This window comes from Puma concolor, chromosome D2, assembly GCF_028749965.1.
Source record: "Puma concolor isolate L17-30 chromosome D2, mPumCon1.1.hap2, whole genome shotgun sequence".
Lineage (NCBI taxonomy): Eukaryota > Metazoa > Chordata > Mammalia > Carnivora > Felidae > Puma > Puma concolor.
In genome coordinates, this window is record NC_141677.1 from 8,542,622 (window position 1) to 8,558,521 (window position 15,900).

A 15,900-nucleotide genomic window follows, 5' to 3' on the forward strand; every position below is an offset into this window, starting at 1 on the left:
TGCGCCACCCAGGCGCCCCGAAATTCTGGCTTTAAAGAGCACAAATACTAAACTACTAAAATAAAAAAAATTCACTAGAGCAGCTCAAACTTGACGAGGAAAAAGAAAGACAATCTACAAAATGGAAGAAAATATTGATATATCACATATCTGATAAGGGTCTAGTATGCAGAATATATGAAGAACTCTTACAACTCAATAACAAAAGACCAAAAATAATATTTAAAAAAATTTTTTAACGTTTATTTTATTTATTTTTGAGACAGAGAGAGACAGAGCATGAACGGGGGAGGGGCAGAGAGAGAGGGAGACACAGAATCGGAAACAGGCTCCAGGCTCTGAGCCATCAGCCCAGAGCCCGACGCGGGGCTCAAACTCACGGACCGCGAGATCATGACCTGAGCTGAAGTCGGATGCTTAACCGACTGAGCCACCCAGGCGCCCCAAAAATAATATTTTTAAAGGAGCAAATGACTTTAGTAGGCATTTCTTCAAGGAAGGCATACAAATAACCAGTAAGCACAAGAGCAGATGCTTGACATCATCAGTCGTTAAGGAAACACAAATCAAACCACAGTGAAAGACCACCTTACACCCATGAGAATGGCTATAATTTTTTTAATGAGGGGCGCCTGGGTCACTCAGTCAGTTAAGCGTCTGACTCTTGATTTCGGCTCAGGTCCTGATCTTACACTTCACGAGATCAAGCCCTGCATCAGGCTCTGTGCTGACAGCATGGAGGGAGGCTACTTGGGATTCTTCTCTCTCTCTCTCTCTCTCTCTCTCTCTCTCTCTCTCTCTCTCTCTCTCTCTCTCTCCCTCTCTCTCTCTCTGCCTCTCCCTCGCTCATGCACTCTCTCTCTCAAAAAAAAATAAATAAACGTTTAAAAAATGAAAACAACACATATTGGGAGGACGTGAAGAAATTGGACACTCATGCATCATCTCTGGTGGGAATGAGAAATGATGCATTTATTTTGAAAACAGTGTAATGGTTTCTCAATAGTGTTAAACATAGTTACCATATGGCCCAGCAGTTCCACTCCTGGTTATACCCAAGAGCAATGAAAATATATGTCCCCACAAAAAAAAATTAATGAATGTTCAGAGCAGCACTGTTCCCAATAGCAGCCAAATGGTGGAAACAGCCCAAATGCCCATCAACTGATGAATGGATAGATAAAATGTAGTATATTCATACAATGAAATATTATTTGACAATAAAAAGGAAGAGGTACCGTTGTAGCATGCTACAACATGAATGAACCTTGAACACATTATTTTACTTGAAAGAAGCCAGACTAAAAAAGGCCACACATTATGTGATTCCATCCATACAGCCTCTGGCCATCGCTTGGGATGTACCAATTTGCGTCCATTGGTGACAACCACCCACGACTCCTAGACTGGTTTGCACCAAAGGGACTTCCTCCTTCCACCTAAAGGCAGAAGAACATCACAGAACCCTTGTGTTTTAACCAAGGTGCTCTTTGCATGCAAGAACCAGAATGGCATCTAAACATCCAAGCAGAGAAACCTGATGGAAAGTCACAGAATACAAAGGCAGTAACTACGGCGGACGTAATACCCGGAGCCCAGCCTGTAGATCCCTCAGGAACGAGAGCAGCTGCCTTCTCCCTTTACTCTCCTTGTTTTCACACTCTTTCCAGGGATGTGTGGCTCATCCCTCCTCCCTGAAAATCTGCCCATCCTTCCTTTGATCTGCAGACGAGTTTCTGTTGTATCGACGTTCACATGGCACAAGACGGTAGCCTCCACGTGGTCGCGTCCACTCCCTTGTTTACAGGACCTGAATTCCTGGGAGATGGGCTATTTATTCCTCTGTGGAACAGATTTCCAACCCAGGTCCACAAAGCTGTGGCCACAACAGTGGGATCGTATAGCACAACGTGGCTGCAGGAGCCTACCCTGTCTGTGTGTATGTGGGGGTGGGGAGGAGGTCCTCAGAGAAAGGGGTCTGGATTTTGTAGGCTCTCAAATGGGTCTTTTTCCTTCTGATAGGTCAGGAGTACAGATGGGCAAAGGATAGATCTTAGACTCTGTGTGTATGTGTGTGTGTGTTTACGATGTTATCATGAAGACCCCCACCATATTTTTTTCATGGCAAATTGGCTTCAAAGCTAAAATTCATAAATGATTAACCATCATTGTCATCATCCTCATCATTATTCAGTATAATTGATCTACAATCAACTAAACATGTTTAAATCACACAGTCTGATAAATATTGACATATGAAAACTACAATCAAGATAGAACTACAATCAAGACAGTGAACGTGTCCCTACCTTCTGTCACAGTGGACTCATGACTCACTTGCATTTCCTGGAGCTTTATGTCAGCAGAATCATTTAGTGGACACACTATTTCACATAAATCGAACCGTAGCGCACACACTTTTTTTGTCTGGCTTCCCTTACTTATCATAATTATTTTCAGACCCTTCCTTGTTGTTGCATGTACGAAGCGTTCCCTTCCCCGTCAATTGCTGAGTTGACTGTATTCTGTTATATGGATGCTTTCTTAATCACTCTGTAAACAGAGATTTTCCGAGTTCATGGGAATACAATAAAAGTTTCCATCAATTACCCACAACTGTATGTGGCAGGATCAATCTTAACCAAGTGTGGAATAAGCACTTCACTCAAGTTGCTAAAAATCAGCAGAGCTGTTAAGGTTGTGTTTATGCAAATGATTAACAAAGAATATGGATTGCAACAATTTCAAGGCAGTCTTATAACCACATTTCTAGGAGTGCTCAGTTGGCTGAGCGTCTGACTCTTGAGTTTTGGCTCAGGTCATGACCCCACCGTCATGGGCTCAAGCCCAGCGTTGGGCTCCCTGCTGAGCATTGAGCCTGCTTAAGACTCTCTCTCTTCCTCTGCCCCTCCTCTCTCTCTCTCTCTCTCTCTCTCTCTCTCTCTCTCTCTCTCTATATATATATATATATATATATATATATAATAAAACTTAGGGGCCCCTGGGTGGCTCAGTTGGTTAAACCTCTGACTTCGGTTCAGGTCATGATCTCTCAGTTCGTGAGTTCGAGCCCCACATCAGGCCCTGTGCCCACAGCTCAGAGCCTAGATCCTGCTTTAGATTCCGTGTCTCCCTCTGTGCTCACAGCTCAGAGCCTGGAGCCTGCTTCTGATTCTGTCTGTCTGTCTCTCTCTCTTGCTCTCTCTCTCTCTTTCAAAAATAATAAACATGAAAAAAATTAAAATTAAATTTAAAAAATTTTAAATGACCATGTTTCTGCAACCAGGCACGAGGCAGTCTGCAATGGCTCTGAGGCCCCAGGGGGTGGAAGGGAATCAGCAGGGACGCAGGGGGAGCCCGGATCCTCAGTTCTAGCCCAGCCCTGTGACCCAGGAAAAATCACTTCCCATCTCTCAGCCTCAGTTTTCTTCTTCCTAAAATAGGGAAACTGAATAGTGGTGTCTCAGCCTTAGCATTCGGAGAACCTAGTTCAAACAGTGTCAGCTCGACAGCCGTCTTCCCTCGGCTCTTGGGTCTCAGGCAGATCAAACCCACAGCCACGATGAGCCACTCTTATCCATTTAGCTGGAACTCAAAGAGCCGAGGAGGGGGTGGCTTTTCTCCACTTAGTGTCCGACCCGCCCCAAGTTTCTTCTTTCAATAGCCCTGCCCTGCCTCATGCTGCTTATGTGGCTGGCTGCAGCTCGTGGCTGGGGGTCGTCCTCGGCACGGAAAGCAGGCAGGGCCCTCTCCTGGAGCATCTGAGAGCGACACCACTTCTGGCGGCACCTGCGTGCGGCTCCTTCTGCAAACTCCGCTTCCGATCTCCTCTCTCTCCCTCTCTCTCTCTCTGGTGTCTCCGGAGCTCCCTCCCCTCCTGTGCTCTCCGGACACTTAGCAGACAGGCAGGGACCAGCGCACGCAGAGGAGACAATTCAAGGAAGGGACGCTGGCACGGGCCCTGGAGGCAGGACTGTTGGGGGCATCTGTGAGGCAGTATCGCCATGGCGGAGAGGAGGGGGACAGGAGCCTTAGCGCCTCAGTGCCTTCCTAACACACTCACGATCCCGTGTCACACTCGGCGCACACAGCACTCACTCCTACCTCAGCATTGTACCCCGGGCTGCCTCCCCAGTCGGAAGCCACCTCCTTCCCGTCTACCCCGACCTCCACCCATTTCACAGAGAGGGAAACTGATGTCCACGGGGACTCGAGTGATCTCCCACGGATGGGAAAGGGGTGTGGGCATGAGAGACAGGGGACAGGGAGACTCCCAGCCGCAGGCAGCAGGAGAAGCTCGCTCTTCCTGTGACCTGCCCTTTCTGCTGCGCCCCAGGCACGGCTTCCACGGACGGCGGGGAAGGCAGACAAGTTCAGTTTCTCTTCTTGTTGTAAGTCGTGATCAAACAGTACAGAAAAAGGAAATAAGCAAAAGATATTTAGAGGGAGGAAAGGCACGTGGGCTTTTATCTAAAAATTTCTGTTCACATTAACTTTTTTTTCTTTTTTTTTTTTTTTTAATCAACGTTTTTATTTATTTTTGGGACAGAGAGAGACAGAGCATGAACGGGGGAGGGGCAGAGAGAGAAGGAGACACAGAATCGGAAACAGGCTCCAGGCTCTGAGCCATCAGCCCAGAGCCCGACGCGGGGCTCGAACTCACGGACCGCGAGATCGTGACCTGGCTGAAGTCGGACGCTTAACCGACTGCGCCACCCAGGCGCCCCTTTTTTTTCTTTTTTTAACTTTTGATGCATTTAATGCAATCCTAGCTGCAAAGGAGAGGGAGAGGAGAGAAACGCTGAATGACTGGCTTTCTGGTCTGGTACCCAAAAAAGGGTTGACGTTGGTTGTATCTGCAGCGGGAATCAGTTCATCGAATGGGGGCGGAAGGTACTCTTTACTTCACACTGTTCTCTAGCGGTCGAAATTTTTCCGTGAGCCTGTGTTGCTGTTATGACGACAGAGAGACCCATTTCTTCCTTCCCACCTTATCCCCACTTGTTCGGGAGCAAGCTGATTCTATCTTGCCTGCAATCCTGAGGCTTTTGTAACTTGTCACAGGAGAGCGACTATTACTCACAGAGCGTTGGCTGTATGGGAGGCAGAGTGCTGAATTCTCTAAACATCTTCCTTACTGCTCCCCATAATTCTTTTTTTAATTAATTAATTTATTTTGAGAGAGAGAGACAGTGCCTGTGGGAAGGGCGCCGAGGGAGGGAGGGAGAGAGAGAATCCCAAGCAGGCTCCACACCACCAGCACGGAGCCCAACGGGGGACTCGAACTCACGAACTGTGGGATCAGGACCTGAGCCAAAACCAAGAGTCGGACGCTTCACCGGCCGTGCCCCCCAGGTGCCCCTGCTCACCATAATTCTAAAGGCAGTTACTACCACCCTCTTCTTACAGGCGAGGAAACTGAGTCTTTGATGGAGGAACTTGTTGAAGCTCACAGAGTTCCTCCTAAGCCAGAGAGCCAGGATTGGAACCCAGCGGCCCCCTAGGTGGAACCCCCACACCCTTCTCTGCCGCCAGTTACCTCCTTCCGCCAGGTCTGATCACATCACTCCTTTGCTTAAGATCTGGGGAGCCCTCCCCTCACCCTGAGGGATAGGTGCCTGGAGAACACAACCTAAGCTTCTCAGAATGTCATTTCCAAGCCCAGTGTTGAGTGCATTCATCCACGCACTCATCACAAACCAACAAATAACAGCAAGCCCTAACACGGGCTTTGAAGCCATTTTGCACACGTCTCCCCAAACCCCTGCGCACAGGCAGGGGAGCTAACAGGTCCTCCGGCCTGTCAAGGGGCAGGACATTCCTTCCTCGTTCTCACGGTGCTCTGCGCCTCCCTCCTCGTTTCAAGCACGCCAAGTATCTCCACTCCTCTCTGCTCTGCACGGCTGTCGCTTCTGACAGGTATGCCCTTCGCCCTGCCTGGCAAACGCCTACAAATCCTTCGTGGTTTCTGTTGCTCCAATGAGCCCCCCTTCCCTTGGGTTCTCTTGACGCCCCGATCCATTTTCCCACCATCGGGGCACGGACTGCATCACACTGGATGCATTTCCTGGCCCGACTGTCTCTCTCAGCAGACTGTGACCTGTCGTAGGACAGAGATTATGAGTCGTGAGCATGACCTTAGTGAGGAAGCCGGGACGGACTGGTGAGGGATGGAATGGAGGAAGGAAGACAGGGCTAACAGCAAAGCTGTGTCCACTGCTTCCAGGATTCATGCAACACCGAACCGGTACATATCAAAGAGGAGAATAGTACTAGGGGCAAAAATAAATGGTAAGCAAGACAGAAATGGGAATATGTATAGTGTGTGTGTGTGTGTGTGTGTGTGTGTGTGTGTGTGTGTGTGGAGGGAGAGAGAAAGGAGGGAGTACATACCTCTACTGTGTGTGTGTGTGTGTGTGTGTGTGTGTATAATGTGCATATGTAATGCATACATGTCTGTGCATACATGTATATGAGTCTGTGTATGTATGTGTATATTCATATGGGGTGTGTTGTATGTGTGCAAATGCATGCCTGTGGACATATAATAGTGGGCGGACCTACGGTCTGTGTATGGCCATACACATAGTGTGTATATGCACATGCAGTTATTAGATGTTGTGTGTGTGTTTCAGAATGCAGTGAGAGCAGAGATTTGGAGAGTGCGGTAGAAGCTGGCACGAAGGACATTCGTCACAGGCAGAACAGATACTTTCCAACAAGAAGAGCATCACCTGGGGGCTTGCCTCCCAGCTGAGAAAAGTGTGGGCCCCCTGAAGGAAGCTAGAGAATTAGGAAGGAAAGCAGTTTGGAGAAACCTCACTAAAATCATTCTAAGAAGAGGCGGGTTAGCAAAAACAAATAAATACCCTTTGAAAAGAAAAAAAAATGCTGGAAAGATGAAAACCCAAGAGGAAGAAGTCACTAGATTTGATCATTGGGAAGGGAGCAGGGAGCCGGGTGTGGACGCTTCTGGAAGAGGTGGGGGCTGCATGACTCAGAGGTAAGGAAGTAGAACCAGACAAACACAGACTTCTGTCTCTTTCCAAGTCTTTTAGCCTTCAAAGGAGGACAAGAGAATCAGCTTCCAGGGAAAGGCGGGATCAAAACCTGGGCTTGCTTGATTTGGTCCCCTGTGCGGTGGGAGAGCTCAGGTGTGTGGACGGGAGATCCCTGTCCCCGCCCGGCCATCTCAGCGCTCACATCGTGAAGCGTCCCCGGCAGCAAACCAACGGTCCGTGACCTCCAGCCCTCCTACCCCTGCACACGCAGGGATAACCCAGAAGCCCTGTGAGGCAGGCTCTGTGATGATCCACATTTCACAGATGAGGAAGCCAAGGCAAAGACAGGTCAAGTGATCTGTCCATCATCACTCAGCTAGTGAGTCCCGGAGTCAAGCCTCCCCTCAGGGTAGTCTTGCTGCCCTGTGTGTGCTCTTGCTGATACGTGGTGGGGGGTACAGAAAACAGGGCCCTTGACTCAGGTCCCGTTTAGGCTGGCCTCGCCCACTCTCCCTGGCTTTGAATCCAGGGATGTCCAAGCAAAGCAGGGGGCCAGGCGGGGGAATTTTGCTCGAGAGGCGGTGGCCGAGGAGGAATAGCAGAGAGAGACCATCTGGTGGTGTTGCAGGGTTTCTGTCTCCCCGGGAGCCGCGGAGAGCACCACAGGCATCAGAAGAGCAGAGTTCAAGGACTGGCTCTAGCTCCTCGTGCTTTATAATTGGGCGTACGTCGCTTCCCCTGTGGGGAACCAGTTCTCCATGGAGGTACCAGTTCTCCATCCCCGATACGGGGTGGGAGTAATCACGATAATCAGAGCAACCGTCCTATCTCCCGCGGAGTGTAAGGAACCAGTGGGGAGATGCGCGAAAAGGCCATGCAGATGTGAACGACTTCACTAGGATTATTATCATTAGGCTCTCAAACTATCTGAAAACCTGCTCATCCTCTCCGCTCCCCTACTTCACCTTCCAATGCATTAAAACATCAATTTAGGGAAAGTGTTTCTAAACCCAAATAACTTCCATGGGTACAAGTTTCCCCAAGATGCAACATTCCCTTATACAGTGAGGCGACAAGAGACGTTTAAAAAATCCTCTGCGTGAGCTGTGATACACTGTCCTGATCCAAGATGCGCAGGCAGTTCGGGGGCAACCCCACTTTCATATATCAATATAATCTTTGAGACCCGGCATGGACCTTCTGCTGCGGACAGAGGAGGAGGTAGGTTTGGTGAAGAAACCAAAAGAGCGCACGTATTGAGAGTGGGGTGGAAATCAGCAGAACATCCGGGCATTCTGATAACATCTTGCCAAAGATTGGGAGAGCCTGAACCTACTTCTCAGGAGGTCTCATCCGGCAGGCTATGGATACCGGGTCTTGAGAAGAACGTTTCACTTTTAAAGGAGACAGCCTGGTTCAGACATAATGAGCCTAGAACTACATACAAAGTTGCCACTCTTTAGACCTTTGTGTCTAAATTGCCTTGGTGTTTTATTTTACCCTATTTAACTCTGCTCCAAAGATAACATGAGACCAATTCCCGCACGTGATGGGTAACAGGTGTGTGGCCAGTAACAGGGACATTTACTGTCACTGTGATCTCACGGTAATCTGTGAGAACATCTGGAACGCCATCTCCCTTTACAGATGAGGAACCAGGGACCTGGGGCCAAATTTCCCTTTTTCTCTCTTTGAGAAAGGGATATGCAATCTGCATGCAGGTCTTTACTTAAGGAAAGGGAGTTTGCAAAAATCCCCAATTTCAGACGCTATGTGTGTGATGGCCATTTACACCAGATGGCTTCCTGAAGAGGAGGGCTTCTCAGAATCTCTTTCTGTATCTTTGCACCCTTCTAATGCACACACCTCACTCACTAGTTTTGCAAAGCAAGGCACACCTGCCCAGCACCACTCTCCTCCAAATAATCAAATGGTCGAACAGTGTTAATCTCTCTAAAACTTTAGAAGGTAATTCTTTGATTTGCTTGTTATGTAGAAATCAGCTGAAAAACTGAAAAGCATCCAGAACAATAGTGCCCCCCACCCTGCGCTGTGAAGTTACTAGAGCAAAACAGACTAACTGACCCCTTCTCCCCACTGTCTCTCCTACAATCCCCCCAAAATACCCCTCACCAGATTCCTCTCGTTCTATGGCTGATGCAGACTCTGAAGGACACCTCCTGCCCCAGCCCCCTCTTCCAATTTTAGTATTTATCAGTCAAAATGCCAGAAAAACAACATCCAGTATTCGTTTGATTTAGGTTGGGGTTTTTTTTTCACTTTTAAAGCACAAATAACATTTCATTCAATATAAATATACAGTTATATGAAAAAATTGGGGTTAAGTACAATAACTGTGATCACTGTCCAGCAGGAATGTTTCACTGTTCACATTTTCCATAAAAATATATTCTTTTAGCCTATTTCTGTGACACTTTGAAAAATAAGAAAGTCCTTGTCCTACAAACAAACGTTTTAGAGATGATTTAAATACACCAGTGATATACATATATCATATATACATATCCAGGAATCAACGCTACTGAAGTGGGCTAGAATTAGACTCCGAGTACAATCCTCAATACGCAAAAACGATATAAATTACTTGGTCAGGCTGTGAAAATACATCAGATTTTACCCACAAATCTCCATCAGGTAATAAATTACTTACAAAAACAGAACAACACAAAGGCTCGGGTGTGTCTGTCCTGATTCCAGTGCGAAGCGCCCAGCAGTCCCGGGTGCGAGGGGCACCCGCCCCGCCGCGCCCGCCGGGGGGCGCGCGCCTCACTTGGCGTGCGGGGACCGGAAGGTCCCCAGCAGCTTGTCCCAGTGCGTGAAGTAGGGGGCGAAGTTGCAGTTGAACTGCGAGTGGTGCAGGTCGTGGTGCTCCACGCCGCCGTAGCAGCCGAAGGGCACGAGTCTGTGCGTGGACCAGGGGAAGTCGTAGCCCGAGTGGTCCTCCACCGACAGCCAGATGTTGAGCACGTGGAAAACCAGCACGGTGAGCGGGTGGCACTCGAGCAGCGTGACGTTCAGCAGGTGGAAGAAGCCCAGGGAAAACAGCTCCCAGACGCTCATGTACTGCGTGGCCAGCGCGAACGACGCCGCGTTCTGGTGGTGCACCTTGTGGAACGTGCGGTACAGCCAGGGCACCCGGTGGTGCAGCACGTGCCACGCGAAGAACTCGGCGTCGAAGAGCAGCAGGCAGCAGCCGACGTGGCGCGCCAGCTGCAGCAGCTCGGGGGCTTCGGGGGGCACGGGGGCCGGGCCGCGGGCCCAGTCCAGCAGCGTCACGGGGAACACGAACACGGCGTGCTGGTAGAGGGTCTGCGCCAGGCAGGGCAGCAGCTGCCGCGCCGACGGCGCGAAGTCCGGGTGGATCTTGTAGCGCCGCAGCGCGGGCACCCAGGGGCACAGCGCGTCCAGCAGCACGAACGGCAGGCAGCAGCCCAGGTAGGTGCCGATGGAGAAGACGGCCGGGAAGAAGGGCGACTGCAGGAGCGCCTCCCGGGCCCGCAGGCCGTCCCAGAGCGGCTGCAGGAACAGCGGGCCGGGGCCACACAGGACGCGGAGCTCGTCGGACGCGTTGCGGCCGCTCATGGCGAGGCCGTGCCCGGCAGCTGCGACGGCTCGCGCCGCCCGCCGCCTTTTCTCGGCGGCCGCGGCCCCGCCCCCGGTGACGTCAGCCGCCCTCGCGCCCGCCCTCCCCGCCGCGCCCGGCCCTCCGCAGAAAGAGCTGCGCCGAGCCGCGCTTTAGCGGCCGGACGCGCGTCTCCCGCCGCTCGGCCCCCTTACGCGCGCGGTGCGCAGTGCTCCTGAATAACTTTTCGCATGCGTGCACTTTTATGTGCCGATTTTTTTTTTTCAACTGATCAACAATTTACACACCATACCACTTAATTCCTCCGTGTCGTCGTGACCCCCGGACGAGATAAGGACTATTTCCGTCACCACGATAAAGAGCGCCTTTGCAATCAGTGCAGAATTATCTGCATTTTTTAAATGCATACGTAGAATTGCGTCCGCGTGCTTTCATCAAGAGGCGAAGTATCATTGTATCTTTAAAAAAAAAAAAAAAACGTTTTAAAGCGACGTAGCTTCTGTATGTCGGGTCCTTTCCGTCTGCACGCCTCCCGTCGGTCTAACGCGCCGCGAAGCAGCAGAGTAACCTGTCGCTGGGAACTGCGGAGTCCCCGGGCGCGCGCAGCGGCCACCAGCGCAAGAAGTCAGGGCGCCCTGCGGGCGGGACCAGAACCTCCCCGGTCCCAGAGTCTCCGAGAGAGGGGCTCTCCCCCACGCTGGCCGCAAGCTCCCGACCCCACTGCGCGCGGACTCCCGGCGGCGGGTCGTTTCTCCGCGGCGCGCGCAGGGCTCAGACCCGCGACCCGGGCGGGGAGGCGCGGCGACAGCGCAGGGGACGCGTGCCCAGATCTGGCTAAAAAGCCGCTAGGTCTCGCCGCGGGATGGAGGTGGGAAAGCAGCGAACCACCCGCGTAGCTGACTCTTGCGCGCACCTGACTCCGCGGGAGGCTGTGGGGGCAGCGGATGAGGCCGCACCTGCCCTGTCCTCTCCGCGGCCTCCGCGCCTCCAACCCGCCGCTCGACCTCAACCCGTGCTCCGCGGACCGGCCCGGGCGCCCAGAGGCCGGCCCCACCCCCGCGGCTGTCGGAGGGCCACAGGGTGGGCAGGCCGGGGACGGAGCGGGAGGGGGTCGGCACCCGGAGAGCTCTGGGGCCACCCCGGGACCTGCGTAAGAGACCACCTCCGCCTTGCCCGGGGTGGCCGGCGCGCGACACAAGAGACCCCTAGAAGACAGAAGTTCGGAACCAACACTTTGAAGGCGGGACCACTCCTAACTAATGCTAGCTTTGCCTCTTCTAGGGTCCATGAGGTTGGGACCGGCGCTTCCCTCCCCAAGTTTTACATTTCCTTCTTTTTCTTTCTTTCTTCTTTCCTCCTCTCCTCTCCTCTCCCTCGCCTCGCCTCGCCTTTGTCTCTCCCTCTCCTCGCCTTCTGTCTCTCCCTCTCCTCGCCTTTGTCTCTCCCTCGCCTCGCGTTCTGTCTCTCCCTCGCCTCGCCTTCTGTCTCTCTCTCTCCTTGCCTTCTGTCTCTCCGTCTCCTCGCCTTCTGTCTCTCCCTGTCCTCGCCTTCTGTCTCTCCCTCTCCTCGCCTTGTCTCTCTCTCTCCTCGCCTTGTCTCTCCCTGTCCTCGCCTTCTGTCTCTCCCTCGCCTCGCCTTCTGTCTCTCCGTCTCCTCGCCTTCTGTCTCTCCCTCTCCTCTCCTTCTTTCTCTTTCTTTCTTCTTTATTTCTTCTTTCTTTTTCTTTCTTTCCTTTCTCTTTCTCTTCTTTCTCTTTTCTTTCTTTCTTTCTCTCTTTCTCCTTCTTTTCTCTTTCTTTTCTTTCTTTCTTTCTCTCTCTCTTTCTTTCTTCTTTTTCTTTCTTTCCTTTCTCTTTCTCTTTTCTTTCTCTTTTCTTTCTTTCTCTCTCTCTTTCTTTCTCTCTCTCTCTTCCTCCCTTCCTTTCTTTCTTTCTTCCTTCCTTTCTTTCTTCCTTTCTTTCTCTCTTTCACTTACTTATTTAGAGGGAGAGAAAGAAAAAAATCCCAAACAGTGTGAATCCACGGGAAAACAGGAAAAATCCACACCACCAGTGTAGAGCCCCATGCGGGACTCAAACTCACAAAGTGGGAGATCCTGACCGTAGCAGAATCAAGAGTCAGACACTTAACCCACTGAGACACCCCAGAGCCCCCAAAGCTTTGCATTTTTTTTCCAATATATGAAATTTGTTGTCAAATTGGTTTCATACAACACCCAGTGCTCATCCCAAAAGGTGCCCTCCTCGATACCCATCACCCACCCTCCCCTCCCTGCCACAGCCCATCAACCCTCAGTTTGTTCTCACTTTTTAAGAGTCTCTTATGCTTTGGCTCTCTCCCTCTCTAACCTCTTTTTTTTTTTTTTCCTTCCCCTCCCCCATGGGTTTCTGTTAAGTTTCTCAGGATCCACATAAGAGTGAAACCATATGGTATCTGTGTTTCTCTGAATGGCTTATTTCACTTAGCATCACACTCTCCAGTTCCATCCACGTTGCTACAAAGGGCCATATTTCATTCTTTCTCATTGCCACGTAGTACTCCATTGTGTATATAAACCACAATTTCTTTATCCATTCATCAGTTGATGGACATTTAGGCTCTTTCCATCATTTGGCTATTGTTGAGAGTGCTGCTATAAACATTAAAGCTTTGCATTTTCTAATCCACACCCCCAGCCATCCCTATCCACCCCACTCCCCACCCCCGCCCCGCCAAAGGAAAATAATAGTAGCCATCTCATGAGGTTATTTGAAGCGTTAAAATGGGAAAACAACCATAATATAACGTCTGCCAGGCATTAGCTAAGTGTTTCACTTGAAGTGACTTCATCCAGTCCTTAGAAGGGCTGGGCTCCCCATGCCGCCAGGAAGAATCATGCTACAACATCCCAGCCTTACAGAAGCAAAAGCAAGAGTGCCCGCCACACCGCGAACAAAGTAAGACACTTGATATTTTAAATTTATACTCCACACTTCACCTAAAGAGGAACTGAGGAAGTTTACAATTAAGTTCACAAAAAAACACATAAAGAGGGGCGCCTGGGTGGCGCAGTCGGTTAAGCGTCCGACTTCAGCCAGGTCACGATCTCGCGGTCCGCGAGTTCGAGCCCCGCGTCGGGCTCTGGGCTGATGGCTCCGAGCCTGGAGCCTGTTTCTGATTCTGTGTCTCCCTCTCTCTCTGCCCCTCCCCCGTTCATGCTCTGTCTCTCTCTGTCCCAAAAATAAATAAACGTTGAAAAAAAAAAATTTAAAAAAAAAAAAAAACACATAAAGAGAAATGAGAGACAGAAAGCCATATATTGGGAGGAGAGAATCAGCACAACAGAAACACAGATAAATATATCGACCTAGAAATACAGCAATATGTAGGATGTGTGCATATATACATATGATACAGAATAAGCCAATTCGTAATATATATGTTAATATCTAATCACGTATTGGATGTTATGCACACACCCTATAATGAGCTAATTCATAATCCACGACCTCCGAAGTGGTGTATGTCCCTGCACTGTCACAGACGGAACACATATTCCCTAGACGGCCCATTCTCTGCGGCATCCAGCCATACTGCATGCAGCTTTTATTTTTTTTTAACGTTGACTTATTTTTGAGAGAGAGCGCTAGTGGGGAAGGGCCAGAAAGGAGAGAAAATGCAGCTTTTATTTTCTTTTAACGTTTACTTATTTTTGAGAGACAGCGCTAGTGGGGAAGGGCCAGAAAGAAGGAGAGAAGAGATCCGAAGCAGGCTCCACATAGTGAGCAGAGCCGGACATGGGACTCGAACTCAGGAACCATGAGATCATGACCTGAGCTGCAATCAGGAGTGTGCCACTCAACCCACTGAGCCACCCAGGCGCCCTGCAGCCTTTTTTCTTTAAAACTTCTATGTGCCACAAGAATATTATGATATTCTGCTTGTGTGTTGATGAGACAAAGGTTCAGAAACAGCTCTGAGCTTCATGATCGCCAGTGCACAAGGAAAGAGGCGGCTTTTCTAATTGCTTGGAGAGCTAGATGGTATCAGAGACGGGTACAATGCAGGCCCCCCGCCCCCTGCTGGGGAGTTCCTTGCACATTAACAACCTGTGGGTTCTATCCAGGCTTCTCTTCAAACTTCCCCCCTCCAATGCTATTTCTAATTCACCTTGAGGGCAACCCAGGGACCTCCTTCTTTCCCATTCCTGGTAGATGTGGCCTGCCCTTGAACTTTGTATGGCTCAAGCAGCACATGGGGGGGGGGGGGCTGGGGAGAGGAAGGGCTTGATCTCCTTCCCTCTTGGACCCCTCAGTGTTCCAAAGGTACCATCAGGGCTCACTCTCTCAGACTTATGACGAATTGTGTTCAGAGGTAAAGTATCACTCAGATTTGCCTTCGAAAGAAATTAAGTCAACCTTCAAATTTCCATCCAGAACATGCTGTCCTCTGCTTGTGATTTTGGCTATCATGCTTGGATGCTTTGGGTGCTCTCGTGGATTTTTTTGAAGTGGGTGGCATTGACAGATTTGGACTTAGCTATTTTAATTTGGATTTAGCTATTAGATTGCCAGTCAGGACTGCCTCCTTTGAGCCCCCAGGACCAACCAGCCCATTCTTTGCCTTCTTTGGTTTTTCTGTCCTCTATTACTAAGCCTGTTAGAATAGTCTCCAAGGGCTGGTTGCATAAAGCCCTGTGCAGCAAGACTCAGAGGCCGCGGCTTCCCCCTGCTTGGCCCAGACTCTCCCCTTCTTGCTCACAGCACTTTGAAAAATAGCCACTGTCTTGTCTGCCTTTCCGGCCCATCAGCTGCCCAGGACAAAAGTTTTTGTCCCATATACAAATGCAACCATCTCAGGAAAAGGAGTCAGTTAAAATCTCATCACTGTTCACTCAATGTCATATAGAGGGTGCTGGAAAAAAGTTAGCACAATATGGGCGACCAAACCCAGCATCACTTACTGGACCCAAATAGAATCAAACACTAATTAGTTTGGACTAAAGCAGCATCATTTCTCACACTGGCAAATGTGTGCCTTTGAACACTTCATCTGCACAAAATACACTGAACGGCTTGCTAGGTGAATAGATCTTTTTAGGGCACAGATTCTATCTTTTAGGATTTTTTCCCACAATGCCAAGCATTGTACCTCACACATAGTGAGTGTTCTAGATGTATTTGTGGATTCAGTACTCATTTTTAAAGCTCTAAATCAAGGCTTAAAAATAGATTTTTTTTTTTTTTCTAGAGCGCTGGTTGGTGTGGTTTAGGGTAACCTATGTACTGAGAGAGGTTTAACTGATTTCTGGCGGTAT

At 49.9% G+C, this 15,900-nt stretch overlaps 1 protein-coding gene across 1 annotated transcript; it reads right to left on the reverse strand.

Moving 5' to 3' along the window:
• Nucleotides 1-9,248: 9,248 nt before the first annotated feature.
• Nucleotides 9,249-11,917, reverse strand: CH25H (cholesterol 25-hydroxylase). Its single transcript, XM_025915081.2, has one exon. The coding sequence runs from the start codon at nt 10,602-10,604 to the stop codon at nt 9,789-9,791; it is 816 nt and encodes a 271-aa protein (XP_025770866.1). The 5' UTR covers nt 10,605-11,917; the 3' UTR covers nt 9,249-9,788.
• Between the last annotated feature and the right edge of the window lie 3,983 nt (nt 11,918-15,900).